The sequence below is a fragment of the Hippoglossus stenolepis genome, chromosome 19, assembly GCF_022539355.2.
Source record: "Hippoglossus stenolepis isolate QCI-W04-F060 chromosome 19, HSTE1.2, whole genome shotgun sequence".
NCBI classification, from domain to species: Eukaryota; Metazoa; Chordata; class Actinopteri; order Pleuronectiformes; family Pleuronectidae; genus Hippoglossus; species Hippoglossus stenolepis.
In genome coordinates, this window is record NC_061501.1 from 19762240 (window position 1) to 19780277 (window position 18038).

Sequence of the window (18038 nt, forward strand, 5' to 3'; positions counted from 1 at the left end):
AGACCAGCAGCACCAGACTCCACAGACATTTTCTCAGAATTAACAGGCAACATTTTATTTAATCTAACATATTAAAATTGTCAATAAATCTGTCGTCCACTGGATCAGATTCTGAAATAAATCTGCTGCTGCTTTACGGCACAAAATGTCTCAAAAAGTCACTAAATAAATTCCATAAACACAACATATTGGTTTAGTTTTGTTCTAATAAATATTTGACACATAATCTTAAATTCAGTTTTAAAATTCCCTTTACTGTCATTTAGACCAAACTCAAGTTCACAGTAGAAAGAAATGACTTTGCATCCAGCTCACGAATGTAATATTATATATGTAGTATTTTCTTCTTTTGAACCTTTATAAATGATCCGACGCATAGAAATCGTAGTTATTGTATTTAAATTCTCTAAAGTTGTGTTATCTCTAAAAGTTTAAACAATATTGCTTATTTGTATAAAACCTATCTGAAGTTTTAAAAAGATTTTGGTTATTTGTATATAAACTACTTCAGTGTCTTGATTTTTTATTTAAAACTAAAAAAAGTTGAACGACTGAAATGTCAGAGGAAGCTTTAGAAAAGATCCTGATCGTAACACGTGGTATAAATGTGATGGACCCCAGACTCACTGCAGGAACATCCCTGGTCCTTCGGCGTCTCTCTGCTGGTCGTCTTCACCTGCATCTAAACGGCCGGCTCTGTTCGCCGCGCCCCAACGCCTCCGCTGTAACTCAATCAGCCTGCCAGTCATCGGCGGTGAAATATGAGCTGTAATGGAGGGCCGTTAGCAGCTCGGGATCAGATTACTCAATCCAAACAGGGTCCAAAATGGCCGCTGTCGCCTGGCGCCTGTGCGGCTCTCAGCTCACCGTGTGATTAGATCTAAGGAGAACGCGTTCGCAGCCTGGACTCGTCCACGTCGCGCCTCGTTCTGTTTGTTTGGTGGAAAGGTGCCGTTACTGTCTGCGATGGAAACAACACAAGATCATTTAAAGTGAGGTCCCTGCTCCAGGTTCTGTCTGGGACCGTCAATATAACTGACGAGTGACTAATAGAATAAAATAAAATAAATCAGTCTGCATCAATATTCACGACATCACGATATTAAACTTTCACTCTAAGGCGACAGATCATGATGTTCACATTAAACTGAAAAAAACAAACTTACTCTTGATCCTCTCTGAATCGTTTCTCATTTTTCTTTGCAGATCAGATAAGTTACTCTCCATGATTCTGTTACAGTGGCCCACAGCGCCCCCTAGTCTCTGAATGTCCTCACACATTTTTGTGATTCTTCTGTCGGTGCTGTTAAGAATCAGGATTGTCGTTTAAAACCATCACAGTATTTTCAGACTCTGTTATGTTTGTTTTCTTTTGTTGTTTGTTGACAACCACCACACTGCCCCCTACAGGCTGTTAACAGAGTTTATCAAAGTAGGAAACCTGCAGGCGCTGAGAACCTTTAGAGTGCTGAGAGCCCTGAAAACTATCTCAGTCATCCCAGGTAAGGCCTCACCACCACCAGGGGGCAACATGGCACAGAAAAAAACCAAAAAACCAAATCCCTTGTCATCGTAACGTGGTCGTGAACGTCCTCTCTTGTTCGTCCCATGTGTGCCGTGTCTTGCAGCACCAGCCCCCCCCACTCTCAGGTCTGAATAATCAAACGGTGAAATCAGATGTGTCAAAATGAATTCACGCCACCTCTGGTTGACATGCGGTATTGCTGTGGCTCACCTGTGGCCCAGATCTGGCAAACGGGAGCCGACTGTCCAAATGCCATCATTCCAGGCTGAATGTGGGCCGGATGTGGGCCGGATGTGGGCCGGATGTGGGCCGGATGTGGGCCGGATGTGAGCCAAAACAATTTAGCTATGTGGGAGAGCTGAACTAATTAGTTCAAGAATCAAATCAAATTGACTTACATCTCACTCAATACAATAATTACTCAGTATTTGAAGCATCAGCTGCAGTCAGAGCTTGTACTATATTGTGCAAACACCAAGGTTATCAGCTGGTAAAGGGAAGGAATCAGTTATCATTGCAGCGGTTGGAGGTTTGTGAATGTGACGATCGAACTCATTTATGTAAATGGCTTTGAACGTCTGATTTCACCTTCTAAGTAGTCAAACTCTGGGGTTAGAACGCCCACTGTCGCACCTGGTCTCTATCGTATCCATCTGTTTCTATATCTCCATCTTTCTATCCCTCTGTGTCGGCTCGTTGTTGTTCAGTGTGGTCAAACCCTCTGTGTGTGTCTGTTTCTGTGCTTCTGTCTCCCGCCTTGTTGCAGATATGTGACTGAGTTTGTGGACCTGGGTAATGTGTCAGCCTTAAGGACGTTCAGGGTGCTGCGAGCGCTCAAAACCATCTCTGTCATCCCAGGTGAGGAAGCGTGCGCAGGGGAGTGAAAATCAAACGCACCCCTCCCGGCCTGCTGGAAGCACTAAATCATGGAATCTCATCCTGCATACTACCTACTGAATACTACACTATCTACTACTTAACACCCGTCTCCAGACAGTACACATAGATAGTATGCAGAAACACACAATGACAACTGTTGTGAGTGGACATCAGAGGTTCAGCAAACAGCAGCTTTACATGAACAATGAAATGACACCAGTGATAAATCGTTCACACGTTCATGTTGTGATCTTACAAACTGAAGCTAATTATATAAAATTGACTTACCATCACTGCATAGCTAACGTTAGTGGTAACCGCTAAGAAATCCAATGTGAACTCTAGCGGCCAGTTTCATCCGTGTTTACGAAAGCGAGTCACGATAGCGTCCAATCTTCTCTTGTGGCTGAAGACACAAAGACAAAGGTACACGATTATACTTAAGGGTGAAGGAACTACATGTCCCATAAGCCATTGCAAATGATCCTTTCCAATGACTTTCAGCTGCTTCTTGAATTTGTTATGAATATAGTGTTGTAATATATTGTTGTGTTTGTGTTGTGTGTTTGTTAGCTACTACAGCTGAGGATTGTGGGTAGTGAAGTACTTCTCTTGAAACGTTTTTCACACCTTCACAGTCTCACAGTTTGCAGTGAGTCGACCTTGGATGGATTCAATATTATGGCTGATAATCAAAATATTTACTTCTGGGACGACGCTGTTAAGAAAACATGTTTTATTTGCGATGTCCAGGAGAAGTACCACGACTGACCGTTCTCACGTGTAGCACCGATAGCTGTTACCATGGAGATGTATCAATCATGTCAGCTACAAACGGATTTTCCCAAAAAGTCACTGCAACAAAGTTAAAGTCCAAGAAGAAGTCATTGGAAAAGATTATTCACAAAGGTTTATGGGATATGTAGTCCCTTCACAAACAGTGATGTACACAGTCTTCTACCTTTGACCTTTTCTGAACCAAAAGTCTTTTGTTCACGATTCATCTCGTAGCCGCTCGGCCTGGTTCCAGGATTAAAACTCTACTTATGTGGATTTTCTAAAGTCTCAGTGCAGAAAATGAATAAGAAATTTCCTTCCTGAACCAGAACCGTACCCAAAGTGGCCGCTCACTCTTACGCTGGTGCAAAAAAAATGGACACCGACACGGTGGATATATTTGTTTAACATTCCTCAAGTTCATTTTTCACATTTGTGTCTTTGAATTAGATAATTTTTTTATTAAAGAGTGAAACAAACTCTAAAATAAAAGAAAAAGTGTAAATATCTCTTGAAACCTGATGCTGGCTAGCCTCTGTATGTCCCCACTCTGCACGTTAGCATGCAGCGCTAACAGCGTTATTAACATGTCCTAAACGTGTGTCGACAACACAGTCATGCCGCTGTGGTGGCCGAGTTATAACAATGTTTATTACATGTTATAATAATAACATAGTTAGTAGCAACATCTCAAAAGCATGTGACACATTCCACACACCGGCCCTTCATTAGTTTACAGACGCCTCCAAGTGAGCAGAACAAAGCTGATTCGACTCGACATGAGACCAAATGGAAATTGAACGTGTCTGTTTCTAATGAATTAACTAGAAAAAGCTTCCATCCGATAAAAAAGGGATCAAAGGAAAGTTGTGTCTTTGATTGAGGAGATTCGACCGATGACCATGGACTTGTCTGCACCCTTTGGGTTCTGAGTGTTTTGTTCCTGCTGTTTCTACCGTTTGTTTGTGTGTAGTGTTGTTATATGAATGTTGGGACGAGGTTGTTGTTGTCTGTTTCGTTTCCATAGTTACAAACTCAAACCTGCTGTCAAGTGAAAAACCTTAATTTTCTGAGAACAGCAAAGGAAAAGAAATGATTCTGTTTTTATGAATTGCTTTATGATTTTCTCTCTGTTGTGCTCTGTAGTTAAACTCTTTAACCGTATTGATTAGCTCACAGAAAAAAACTAAAACTGTTTTATTTTTAGCCTAAATTTGACAATTTATTTCCAGTTTAGGTCTTTTTGAACTTAACCACTAGTCTGGACTATAGAATGTAAAAAAAAGATGGACGACGCCTCCTGTCCTCCCACTATCCAGAAATGAAGCCAAAAGATCCCGGCTAGGAAGGCAGCCATCTTGAACTGATGATGGAGCCAGAGTCTGTGCAGTCGTGAGTCAGTCTCAGCTGTCAATCACGACGCCTCCGCCCGTTTCTATATCATCAAATAAGGAATTAAAACCAAACTGATCAGAAACCTGATGAGATGAGAACGACCTGAAGTGACAGAAACATCTTTGACAAACACTCATTGATTTTTTTAGTTTGTTCCATGTCCCATCTGCTAACATGGAGGAGGCAGGGTTTATGAAATATACTGCAGCCTGCCAACAGGGGGCGGTGGAGACACGTTGGCTTCAATTTTTGGGAGCTTTAATGTCGTCCATCTTTATTTACAGTGTGTGACCTATTAATTAAAGCAGTTTGAATTCAGTTTTAAAACTGAATTTTAATAAATGAAGAGCGGTTAATTATTAGTTTGATAATCTCAGTCAGCTCTGTCTGTGATTGGTCTAAATGAGGGTTAAGAAGTAACCAATCCTGTCTGCATGCTTGCGTCCTCGGCGGTCCCTCAGGCCTGAAGACCATCGTTGGCGCTCTGATCCAGTCCGTGAAGAAGCTCGCCGACGTGATGATCCTCACCGTCTTCTGCCTGAGTGTCTTCGCACTCATCGGCCTCCAGCTCTTCATGGGAAACCTGCGGCAGAAATGTGTCCGCAGCGCAGCGCACTGCGTCAACGACAGCCTGCCGGCCAACACGTCCTTCTACTGCAACAACAAGACCTGGGCGTCCATGAAGGTCTTCAGCAACGACGAGGGTGAGGATCAGATCAGGATGTTTTTCAGGTGCTGACTGGACTCAGCCTGGATCTTTGCGTTAGAGCATCGTTCAGACCCTTTGTCTGCGCTCCTGTGTTTGTCTCATATTCAGTAGGATGATGCTGGAAGGTGGAAGGATGTGGGATAGGTCAGTTTTCATTAGTGTATATGACCTCACATGACCTCCGTGTGTGTGTGTGTGTGTGTGTGTGTGTGTGTGTGTGTGTGTGTGTGTGTGTCATGTGCAGTGATGGCTGGTGTTTCCTAAATGGACTGGACAATGTCATGTTGGCACTGTGGTTACAATTGACGTCAATAAAGACACACACACACACACACACACACACACACACACACACACACACACACAGAGGTCATGTGAGGTCACTTGGTATATACACTATTTGACATGTCAGGCATGTTGACCAGGCAACATAATATACGTTATGTGGACATGTAACATGCAGCACACACACACACACACACACACACACACACACACACACACACACACACACACACACACACACACACAGGTGGAGGTCAGGGTTAAGGAAACACTTAACGCTGCTGTCGGATGAAACCTGAGCCGCTCTTCGTCTGTTTCTTTACGTTACCAAACTACGAAATAATGTAGAAATACAGAAGTAACATTTGTTTTCATTGTTTATTTATTTATTATACGTCATCATTATTTGTCCTCCATATTGAGCTGCAGAATGTGGGCTCCTTCTTCTATTTTCACCCATTAATAAATTGCTTCTCAGCGTGTGACGCCCTTTGACCTTTAACCGTACAAGACCAAAGAATCTTTTTCATTTTCATTCTTTTATTGAGTGTTTTTCAGTTTATTCTAAGCAAACCTTTAATTTTGAATGTGTTAGTTGAGTCTGGATGTAGAGTCTCAGTCGAGCAGCCAGAGAAGAGACTCGTCATCCAACCACAGATGTGTAATTATTTAAAGTAAAGACGTTTGGCTGCAACACAGACCTGAGACAGGACGGAGCCTCCACACCAGGCTACTGCCACTTGACTTCTGCTAAAGGGAGAACTCTCCCAAAATAACACCACCGTTGATCTTACATTAATGGAGTTTGCTGTCCTTTGCTAATGTACCTTCTATTTATTCATTTCCAGTTTGCTTTGCCTTCCATCACATCCAGCAAATGTCCCCTGCAGGCTCCCGTATCGACCCTTTAAAAGCTGCTGTGAAACCTGAGAGCTCAGCTGCGGCGTTAAAGCCTGATCTGAAAACAGCCTTCAGTGGGATCAATGGTGGATGTACTCCATGCTAAACATTTCCCATCATGCCTTGTTTGTTCTGTCTGCACAGAGCTGGCCCCCGGTGCTTCATGTTAGAGGGCATGAACACACACGTGGTGCACGATCGTTTCCCTCCAGGCGAGCGGCCGACGCAGCAGATCTGAGGCGACAGCAGGAAACGTTCAGGAAACAGAAACAGATCAAGTTCTCAAACGAGCCGGATCACACCTGCTCCTTCACTGTCACAAATCGAAAATTAAAATAGTTTCCTCCTGTTTTTCTGTGACGGGAATAAATATTCATGAAATTCTGATGACTTTATTTTGATAATGAGCTTATATTTGTAATATAACAACTTTATTCTCATATTACAAATTTATTCTTGTACAATTACGATTTTCCTCTCAATTACGACTTTATTCAGGAATTCTCCTAATTTTTTCTCAAACGTGGCCCCAATGATGTGTCTGAAGTTTGACTCTACATGAATCATTGGTCCGTGTCTTATTTTGGTGGTTGAACAGTGTCGCTCTGTCGTTTACCTGCAGATTCTCTTCATGTAGGTTTCATCAGATGAAAGTGTGCGGGGGGGAAGGCGGAGGTGTATTTAGGCTCATCAGCGTAACGTGTAGCTCTTCAGATTGGAAGGAAATGAAATTAAGATCACTCTTTCTCTCTTGATATCCCACAGAGACAATTTTCCAACTCTCTGCTGCTCAGTGAAATCATCTCAGACGGGGGTCGGGGGGGAAAAAATAAACCTTTATTAAATGTCAGCTAATATGCGTTAGCTTGGGACTTCGTGATGGACTTCAGCTAATGACTGGAAGTGGACTGTTTCTCTGCTTTGTCTGGGGAGAAAATGCCTCAGCGACTAATCTCCGAGCTGCGTAAAGGCTGCACGGTTACTTTGAGCTGGTGAACAAAAGCACTCCGGACCTCAGAAGTTTGTGCTGGCGAGCGGTGGATGCTGTCTCCCAGATGCACTCGATAACAAATGAATGGCTGCGCTCCTAAAAAGCTTAAGTGCCTTTGGTGCGGCGGCGGCCCGAGCCAAAGTGACGCTCCACAGAACCTGTTTTGGTTTGGAGAAAACTTTGCACGTGTGCAGCCCCAAAAAAAGAGGAGAAGGAGAATATGACTTCTGTTTTCTTAACGGACTTTGAAAAGATGAAATGCTGAGTTTGTGTCTGACAAGCTGAGGTTTCACTCGCATTTAGAAAAAGCAGGAGTCCAGTTTTAATATTTCTTATTTGAGAGCAATGTAATTGGTCATAATGGCTGAAGATAAATGCATCATGTCCGAATCATGTGTTGAATAAAAGATGAGCGTCCTGAGTCGTTGTTCCCGTAAGGCAAATGGATGGAAATGTCAGGCCAGCGTTTAAGGTCACAGTTGCTCTGTAGCGTCTGATTCTGAGATTCACAAGTCGCTCAGGTTCCTCGTCTCGGTTTGTGGAAGAAAACATGAATTCTGGTGCTCATGTTTTTCAGTTTTAGGTTTTAGTTTCCAGTGAGTTCCACGACTGTGGCTGCTGATCGTGACACTCCCTGCTGATACTCTCTAAGACTTCTCTGTGCCTCTGCATCAGCGACACCCAGCCATGTGAACAGGGTATTTCAAGCACACCGCCACGGAATTGTTTCAGAGTTGGTACAAACGTTCAGGTGGATTCACAGATGAACTGATTCAATTGTGGAGGTCAAAGGTCACAGTGAGCCGATACAGATGATCATCAATACTGATATTTACCACGGTGATTGATTATCGATGTCATTGATTAGTTTATTTAGTAGAAGGTCACTCAGTCGAGCTCACGAGTGAGTCTGGGTGCAGAGGAGAGGACCAATCAGGAAGCAGAGGGGGGAACACCTGTGTGGGCGGAGTCTGTGGGAAACTCAGAATCTAAAGTGGACTTTTCTCTTCTTTGTTTTCTAGACAACTTCTACAAGGTGGAGGGAGCCAAGGATGCCTTAATCTGCGGGAACAGCAGTGACGCAGGGTGAGTGCACGTTTGCTGAGATACACATGTATGTATGTTTGTGCACGTGTGAGCTGCTGGAGCCTCCTCCTGGTGGACGTCATGTGAAGCTCCATGAGTCTCCTGCTGAGTTGTGTAGTCGGCGTCCTGGCCTCAGTGTGTTGGACGCTGTAAACTTGTGTTGTATTTATGTGTTTAAAGCGTTTAAACTACACACTGACTCCTCTCTGAGATATTTACGTGCTACAAGTTGGTGTTAGATGAACAAACAACTCTCTGATATTCATGAGTTTTCCCAGTGTGACTATTCCGACTCCATGTGGACACACCAGCATTAAAGGGTTTTGTGAAACTCGTTCTTTCTGCTGAGTCGTGACCTCACGCCGTGAGAAGGATGACAGGACTGTTGACGAGCTGATGACACTATGGAGCCTTGAAATGGACATTTGATTGACATTTTATAAAGACTAAACAATTAAGTGTCCATAAAGAAATCTATAGTATTGATTGGCTGCAGATACTGTGAGTATCTCATCTCTGCTGCGTCTTGTCGTCCGAGGCCGGAGCTGCTGCAGAGATTCTGTTGTTGAATTCAGATTCACACACTGACACGTCACTGTGGGATTTTAAAGGAGGATTCAGTGTTTTTTATTCAACATGTGTAACTTTGCTGTTTTAAAGCAGAACTGTGTTTCCAGCTGTTTGTGTTGTCGGTGTGAACAGCAAAGATATCAGGTTGAATCAAGCTCAGCTCTCTAACCTCATGCATGTCAAGCAAACACACGAGAAGTTGAGATATTATTGGCAATATTGATCCTGTATTGATCCTGTATTGTACTGCTGTGTATTGGTTGTGTTGTTGTGTTCACGATGGTGTGCATTGGTTTTTTAACATGGCTGCATGTGAGAAACCAATCGTATAAAACCTTTAATATCTCTTCACGATGTTGGAAGCTCAGAAAGTTTCTGACAGAAGCAGACGTCACACATGGTTCATTCAGGGACCTTTGGAAAGTTGACTAAACGGAGAAGTCTGAGCCAAACAAGGTGTGAAAGAGTCACATTCCAGTTAAAGTCGCTCTCAGCAAAGATGTCGATTGGAGGGGGAAAGTATCCGGATCAGTTATGCCTTCAGGTTTTTGTGTTTTTACTTGACTCAGTTTCTTCTATTTTAAAATGGATTTCATATTTTTATGTAGCTTTTAGTATCAGTCTTGAAGATTCAAAGACAAACAACTTAAACCTTTTCTGTAAATTTAAAAATGACCTGTGACGTTCGTCTGTTGTTTCTTATTTAGTTGCTGAAGTTTTCAGTTTCGTTCGAGCCTCCAGCGACAAAATGAAGCTGCGTGTGTCTCGTCATCGGTTTTGAATCTTGCTGCCGGTGCCGTGTTCTGCAGTGCTGTGTGACATGTCAGAAAGGCCGTCCACGCTGAGAGCGGGACGCTGATGGACGCTGACGGACACGATGACAGGATCCTGTGTGTGTGAAAAAGACTCTGTCAGCCAAATCAAAGTGGTGGTGCCTTCGGGAAAACAAGTTAGCCTGAAGCTATCGCTGGTGAAACGCATCTAAAGATTCAAACGTAGCGGGCGGGCGAACTGACACGGGACAGGACAGAAAGAAGAAGAAGAAGGACGAGAGAGAAGGAGGTTCAGGAGAGGTGAAGCAGCACCGAGGAGATACAGAGAGAAAAAAGTTTACAGAGGAAGTGGATGGACAGAGGAGTAATCGAGGAGACAGGAGGAGGAGAAGGAGGGAGCGGAAAAGGAGAAACAGAAGGAGAGGAAGATGGAACAATGGCAAAGGAGAGCGAAGAGAAACAACAGAGAGGAAAGAAGAAAAGGGGGATGAAAGAGAGAAAACATAAAGTAGAGGGGATGAGGAAAGAGACAGATGGGTTCAGGAAAACACAGGATGGTACGAGAAGGAGAGAAAACCAGATGAGATAAAGGAAGAGAAGAGATGAAGAGAAGGACAACGACAAAAAGTGACACTGAAGGAAACGGTGAAAGTGAATAAAAGAGACTGAAGAATATAATAAGGGAAAGAAAGGATGAGAAAGAAAGGATCAGATAAATCAGAGGGAGGAGTTCAAAGAGAGAAAGGGATGAATCCAAACATGATGAGGAGAAGGTTACCTCAGGGAAGGGAAATGGAGGAGAGGAATTTAGATTCTGTTTTTAGGGAGGAGAGGAGTTCATTGAAATAAGCAGTGGTTGGCGCTAGTCAGGTGTCATGGCAACACTGCAGAGGAAGAGGGCGCAATAACATGAGGTCAAAGGTCAAAGGGATGAACGTGTTGATATGATGGAAGCCGGGGGAGGAAGGTTGTTGTCTCTTCATACTTTTACAACAAAGCACAAACGTGTTGTTCCTGAACTTGAATCCCGTTCATACTCTGAATAGAGCCTTGGATTATCAGCCATAATATGTTAACCATCCGAGGTAGACTCACCACGAGCTACGAGATTGTGAAACGAGGTTATGTTCTCCTGTAGAAGTCCGAATTATCTTAACTGGGTTTTAAGAAACCACACTAAAGCGTGTTTCCTGTCTCAGCGCGGCGGACGTTGATCACGTTGGTTTACGTACTGAGGTTGTGGAAGTTATATCAGCAGTGAGTCAGCATCTGGTGGAATCTGAGGTTTTAGCCGAGAGAGACGCTGCTGGAGGATGAGCGAGAGAGAGAGAGGACGATGAGCGAGAGAGAGAGAGGACGATGAGCGAGAGAGAGAGAGGACGATGAGCGAGCGAGCAGTGATGACAGTGATGTTGATCAAGGGTTGTTTGCTTTCTGCGCTGAAGCTGCTCGGCTTCACGCATGATGCTGATTCGCCCGGCCCGAGGGCAAAGGTCAGTGAGCTAACCCACTCTGACACACACACTGACACACTGTGACTCGTACAACCAGCTTACACACACACACACACACACACACACACACACACACACACACACACACACACACACACACACACGCACACACGCACACACACACACAACAGTGTGATTTCAAGGTTAGCATCATCTCACTTCTTCAAATCAGAAAACTGGTGTTATTAGTTTTGTCTTGTAGCGTCACATGACAGGTTCAGTTTATCTTCTCTTAGTTCTTCTCTGTTTGAGAAGGGACTTGATTGAACGAGTCAAACCTCTGTGCCGTCGACGTCACTCTCAAGTCTCTTTTTGGAATTGATCAGAAAAACCTGCCAACATCTGTCTTTGGTCTGCGATGGTTTTTATCGTGTCTCTGATCGACTCTGATGGAATCATGCGTTAATGACGAACCAGAGACAAAAGCAGAGAAGTGAAACGAGCCGATCTCCTTTTTTAAGCTTGTTTACCTGCGTTTTCAAACCCTGCATACATCCTCTAATTTAAAAGAGGTATCAGTCGACGCAGAAGCTTTGTTCGTGGATGTTTCACAGGAAACATATTCTGTCATCTTCAGGTTCATTATTTGAATTAATGTTCTGACTCTAAAATGTTTACGTGCTCAGAAAACACATCACTCTCCTCAGATTGCCTGTTGCTGCAGCTCCTCTCTTCAGCCTCTGTCTCAAACACTTGGTTTTAGCTCCTGTCTCTTTAAGACCCCCCCCCCGATGAACCCCTTACTGAGTAGGTAAGGTCGGCCTCTGTTTTCACATCACCTGACTTTGGTAGGTGCGTGTCTGACTAGCCGCTGGGCGTGGATTATGTAAACACGGGCTGGATGGCACCTCACACCTTATCTTGGTTTGGACTAAAGTGACACGTCCACGGACCAGAAAGGTAGAGCGTTACCACGGCAACTGGACCAGGTTTACTCGTGCTCCTGCTGAAGTCTGAAGTCAGTGTCGACGTGTGAATCTGCTGCGTCGTGAATCATGAAGGTTGTTTCCATATATTTTATTTGTTTCCTCGTGGTCACATGGAGATTAATGGTCTGCAGATTAATGTCCGACTGTTCAGACCTGAACTCAAGCTGATGCGGTGAATGATGGAAACTCACTGATTGGATGGATTTCAGTCGTCGTTCAGTGAGCGGAGCCAATCACGACCAGCTTCAGCTGAAACACCGTGAATTAGCCTGAACCTGCTGGAGAGAGAAATGATGAAAATACAGTCAAATCAAATATAACTAACGATGTCATACAGCGTCGAGATAAGGAGACGAGAAGATGTGACCTATAAAATATGTGAGTGAGCTCGACCATGTGACCTGTCATCACCCGACAGGATTCTGCTGACATGCCAAGCACACGCCAAGCACACGCCAAGCACACAGCAGCGATACAGAATGACAGCCTCGTTAGAGGAGCTAATCAGCGGCCGTCATCAATTAAGGGCTCATGTTACAGGAACTCGTTGGCGTACAGCATGTGACCTGTGAGGTGACGTGGCGAGGAAGTGGTTGTGTGCCGAGAGCCAGCGATGCAGGGTGTTTAGAAGCCAGAGGCCCCGGAGGACCCCTGGAGGCCCCTGAGGCCCCTGGAGGACCCTGGAGGCCCCCAGAGGCCCCGGAGGACCCTGGAGGACCCCGGAGGACCCCGAGGCCCCGGAGGACCCCGGAGGCCCCTGGAGGCCCTTGGAGGCCCCTAGAGGCGCCTGGAGGCCCCCGGAGGCCCCCGGAGGCCCCCAGAGGCTCCCGGTGGGCCCCCGGAGGCCCCCAGAGGCGCCTGGAGGCCCCCGGAGGACCCCTGGAGGACCCCAGAGGCCCCCGGAGGCCCCCGGAGGACCCCAGAGGGCCGGAGTGGGTTTCTCCTGTTTCTGCTGGACGGCATCCAACATCCAGCCCAGCTCATTTATCCTGAATCAGCTTTAATGTGATTATAAAAGTTTTAAATCTCAGCCGGCAGCTGTCAGTAAATCATCTTTTTTTCCTGCATTTGAGTCTCTGGCATTAACGAGTGTGTTTCACTCACAGAATTATTTATGCCAAAATTTGCCTGAAAAATAAACCGAACACAAAAAGCATGTTTTTGAAGACTTGTCCAAAATCCTCAAACACTTTTCTATCCTCCACAAATATCCCCTGTTGTATTCAGTGGAGTAGAATTGTATCGTTTCACAAGGTGCATGTGTCTCTAAACACTGAAGGAGGAACACCTCACAAAATATATTTCACAGCACACTGACTCAAACGTTGTCAGAATGAGTCTTTGGGGATTTGAGGAATGTATTAAACACATGGTTCGTTTTTTTCTTCTCGTTTTCTAACTTAAACTTGGTGTAAAAAAGAGTAAAATAGTCAGACCCAAATATTTTATATATTATAGTCTTCTCCAATCAGTATTTATTTTATCCTTCCGCTGAGTTTCTGAGATATTCGGGAGGCAGCAGGCAAAGCCAACTGGACGTCCTTCATCTCCTCCTGGGGGTCCGGAGTCGCCCCAGGCCAGATGGGACTCATGACACCCGTCGTGTCCACGAGGCGTCCTGGCTGCGTGTGAACAGTCTGAGCTCCTCACCTTCCTTCTGAGACGGAGCTTAAAGCCACGCTGGAAAGGAAACGCGCTCTGCTCACCTGCGTCAGTAGTGTCGTTCTGTTGGTCGCCTCCCAAAGCTCAGGAGAGGGTCAGAACATGGACCCAGCCCAGAGCCGGGCCTGCAGACACTTTTCACATACTTTCAAATAGTATCTGGTCGTTTGTCAATGCAAGCTCAATGAAGCTTGGTTTTTTTTGCTAGGTTAAAGACCTGTGGTGGTGATTTAACATGTGAATCTCGTTTTTAAATCAGGAATCATTTTTCAGGAGTTGTTTTTGAAGCACTGTGTTACCAAGCTGCTGCTGAATCCCTCGATCGACGCGCCTGCAGCAGATCATTTCCCGTCATCGCTGGAAAACAACAGGAGCCTTTATTTGTCCAGTAATGTGACAAGAAAATACGAGAGTGAATTCAAAAGGTGGAGGTGCAGCTTTAATCATCATTGACCCAGCTTCCTCTCAGAAAGACGCCGCTGTCATCAGAGCAGTTAGCGAGAAATATGGCTTGACCCGACTCTGAGGAAATAGCTGCTGCGGGGGTTGGTTTTCCTGGAATACACTGCATCATATAGCTGATATTCATCATTCCATTAGCCTAGCATTCACTGCTGGTGGTAGGCATGTTGATGCACGACCAACTCTGTGTGTGTGTGTGTCTGTGTGTGTGTGTGTGTGTGTGTGTGTGTGTGTGTGTGTGTGTGTGTGTGTGTGTGTCTGTGTGTGTGTGTGTGTGTGTTCCATTAAATTAGTCCAGCGTTCTGCTGCCAACGATGCTTTTCCAACTCTGTGCGTTTGTGAGCTTAGTTTCTGCTGCTGGAAGTCGCCATGTTGACGCATCTGCAACTGTGCCTGTGTGTGTGTGTGTGTGTGCGCGTGTGTGTCATAAAGCTCTCAGCACCCCCCCCCCCCGGCATCTTTATGAATGGTTAAAACATTATGTTAAAAGCTGCACTGATCAATAACTCGACTGCAATATTGAAAACATTTTTCAAAATGGGGGTTGATTTTGACTGAGTGCACTGTGTGTGTGTGTGTGTGTGTGTGTGTGTGTGTGTGTGTGTGTGTGTGTGTGTGTGTGTGTGACAGTGTGTGTGTGTTTTTGTGTGTGTGTTTAGTTTGAGTTACGAGCTCTCTGGGAGGCTGTGAATGTGACATCTGTCTAATGTTCAGCCAAAGACACAAAAGAGGCTTCCACCACCTAAACACTGGTCCACAGGGAGATAACTGTGTGTGTGTGTGTGTGTGTGTGTGTGTGTGTGTGTGTGTGTGTGTGTGTGTGTTCAGAACTGGCAGGTCTAAAGCGTTTATGGTCTTTTTGTTTTTTTCTCAGTACTAAAGCACTAAAGGAAAATTAACTTTAGTGATTTCCCATTTTATTTCTGCGCAGTGGAGCAGTTTGATTTGTGTTAGATATAAAGTAGATATATTATTATATATACCATCAGTGCTACTCCAAGTACTCCTACAAAACGGATTTTACCACTATTACCAGTGTGTATACTTCAGTCACAGGTACGATCACTTTAGATAAAATGAATTTGGCTCCATGACGTTGGGCTCAGACCGTTTGCAGCATGTTCGCCTCGACGGACGTTTAAAGACACAGGGATCATTAGACTTGACTCTCTGATTCGTGGCCGGTACAACACGGAGTATCATGACTCCTCTCAGCCTCCAGGGGGCACCCTACACACCCCCACCCCTTCACTGAGTGAACTCTGTGGGAGTGAATGGTAGCGATGGAGAAAAGAAACTAAAAGAAACTAGTCGGACTATAAACAGTGCCCAGATATCTGCTGTCCTCCCCCAAAAAAACCCTAAATGATCTGCAGCTGCCCCCAGAGGATAATTGATGGTGAGACAAGACGCCATTGGGCTCCGAGATTCGCGAACCTCAGGGTCCGACATACAGAGACAAACAACCATTCACACTCACACCTACAGTCTCAGAACATGAAACTCCACATTCAAAGACCACGGACGAACAGGGAATCTGGAACCTTCTTGCTGTGAGGCGACAGCGCTAACCACGGCATCACCGCGCCGCCCATAATGCAAATAAATGGGAAACAGAAATAAAACAGGATCATCGCTCTGAGGGAGGAAAGAGGAGAGAAAGCAGGTCAGGAGAGACAGAGAATTTAAAACAAACAAATCTGAGATTTATTCCTGGAACAATAGAAGAAGAAGAAAAGCAGAGACAGTTCACTGTCGTCTGAGATTATTGATCGACGGTGAAGCTGATGGACAGATCCAGAGCTCGCCTCAAACCCACGTCTTCAGTCCTCGGTGGGCTCCTCGTCCCGCCGAGACGCCGTCGCCCCTCGGGCTCTATTTCTGTAGCGTTACCTTATCCACCCCGCTTTAAATCATGTTGGTGAAACGAACATGACTTAGCACTCTGCACTGTTCCCCCGACAAGTGTCTGAATCAAAGCCAACACAACTTCTCCTTCCCACAGCAGCACACAGAGCAAAGTAATGAGCCACTCGAGAAGTCGTTTCACAGGGATTTTACAGCAGCGCCGAGCCGGTGTCAGGCTGCCCTTCGCTCTCAAAGTGTACGTTGAGTCACTGAGTGAGGTAAACAGCGTTCACATGGCAGGACGTTAAAACTACACTGCTCAATGCTCAACGTTAGACACAGAAACAGACGGAGCCTTTTGCATTCAGTTTGTACGTACTCGTGCACGTCTGCTGAATGCTTGCAAATACAGACAAAACGACGCAGTAGCACCGGGAATCCTCGACCCTCACGAAAGATGTTTTTTTTATATACATGTGCACCGTTAGCTGTTCGGTTTGGTACAAAGATTTCAAATCAAATTCTGACATTTTCGCCTCGCTTGCTGAATATTACCTCTTTGAAAAACAAATCGCAGAAGCATAATGAATCCTGGGATATGTTGGGCCCGGACGGATCCAACCGGTGGAGCCTCCGATGCTCGAGGATGGAAGGACGCGTTATTTGTTTACGCAGATCAGAAATACTCACACAGGACAGTTTCCGCTCGTGCGCTGGTCTGTGCACGTGCGTGGTTTTTAAGTGCGTCGGTTTTGAAACGAGTTAAACTCATTTCCAGTCCAGCATCGACCTGTTGGCTCTGAGTTTGCCCGGCAGTCTTTTCAGTCAGAGCCCGGAGGCCAAAGATCAACACTGTGCATATTCTACATTCACGTGATTCTCCAATCCACATGAGCTGCCTGACTGAGCTAATAATAGAAAACTGCTTTTGGATCAGTGTCAGCGAAATGTCCCGTCGACCAAGTGGTACAGAAAATCACTGCTAAGTCTCAGAGGACAACAGAACGCTCCGGCGTACAGAGCGCCTACACATCTGCGGCAGCGTGAGACCGTGGGGTGGATGCCAACCGCCAGCAAACCAAACACAAATAAATACTCAAACTAAAATGAAACCATGACATGAACATTTCAGCTGAGACCAGTATTTAGAAAACCCTCAGACCACAGGACATTCAAACTGCTCACAGCACTAAAGCTTCACGTGAAATCCTCTGAAGGAGCATTGAGACTGTGAGACTCTCCACAGGAAACAAATCGCCTGGAGCCCGGGAAGCTGCTCGCCGCCGTCTGATGCCCGAGTTAGAAAAGGTTTTGCTGCAGATAAAAAGATCCAGGGCCTGTCCAGAAAAGGTTAAGTGGCCTTTATTCCCTTTTGGCTTTTCAGTATGAAAACTGTGCCTGACACATTTTTTCCTCCAGACTAAAGAAAGTCTCAGCGGCAACATTTGGACTCTGGGACACAAAAGGAGACATAAATAGAAGGATGGCATTTTCTATGATATGTAGTCGACCACGAGCACTGAAAGAGTAATGTTACACTAAATGCTCTTCTGAAGTGAAACAAAGAGCTGATGAATCGTAACGTAAAGTTCTTCATGTAGATTCGTCAAATGTCATTTGGAATCATTGAGGACACTAATTGGCTAATTAGTATATCCGAGGCTCTTACCTTAACCTTTACCATCACAACTAAAAGCCCTGACCTAACCCTGACCCTAAAACCAAGTCCCTCA

General features: G+C 45.0%; 1 protein-coding gene across 1 annotated transcript in view; it reads left to right on the top strand.

Moving 5' to 3' along the window:
- Window positions 1-18038, top strand: part of LOC118098351 (sodium channel protein type 4 subunit alpha-like) — a 111535-nt gene that overhangs the window by 33629 nt on the left and 59868 nt on the right. Inside the window, exons 7-9 of the mRNA XM_047337853.1 lie at window positions 2292-2383; window positions 5038-5280; window positions 8484-8547. Of these exons, the coding sequence (XP_047193809.1) occupies window positions 2292-2383; window positions 5038-5280; window positions 8484-8547 (399 nt within the window). The remainder of the gene's footprint in view (window positions 1-2291; window positions 2384-5037; window positions 5281-8483; window positions 8548-18038) is intronic.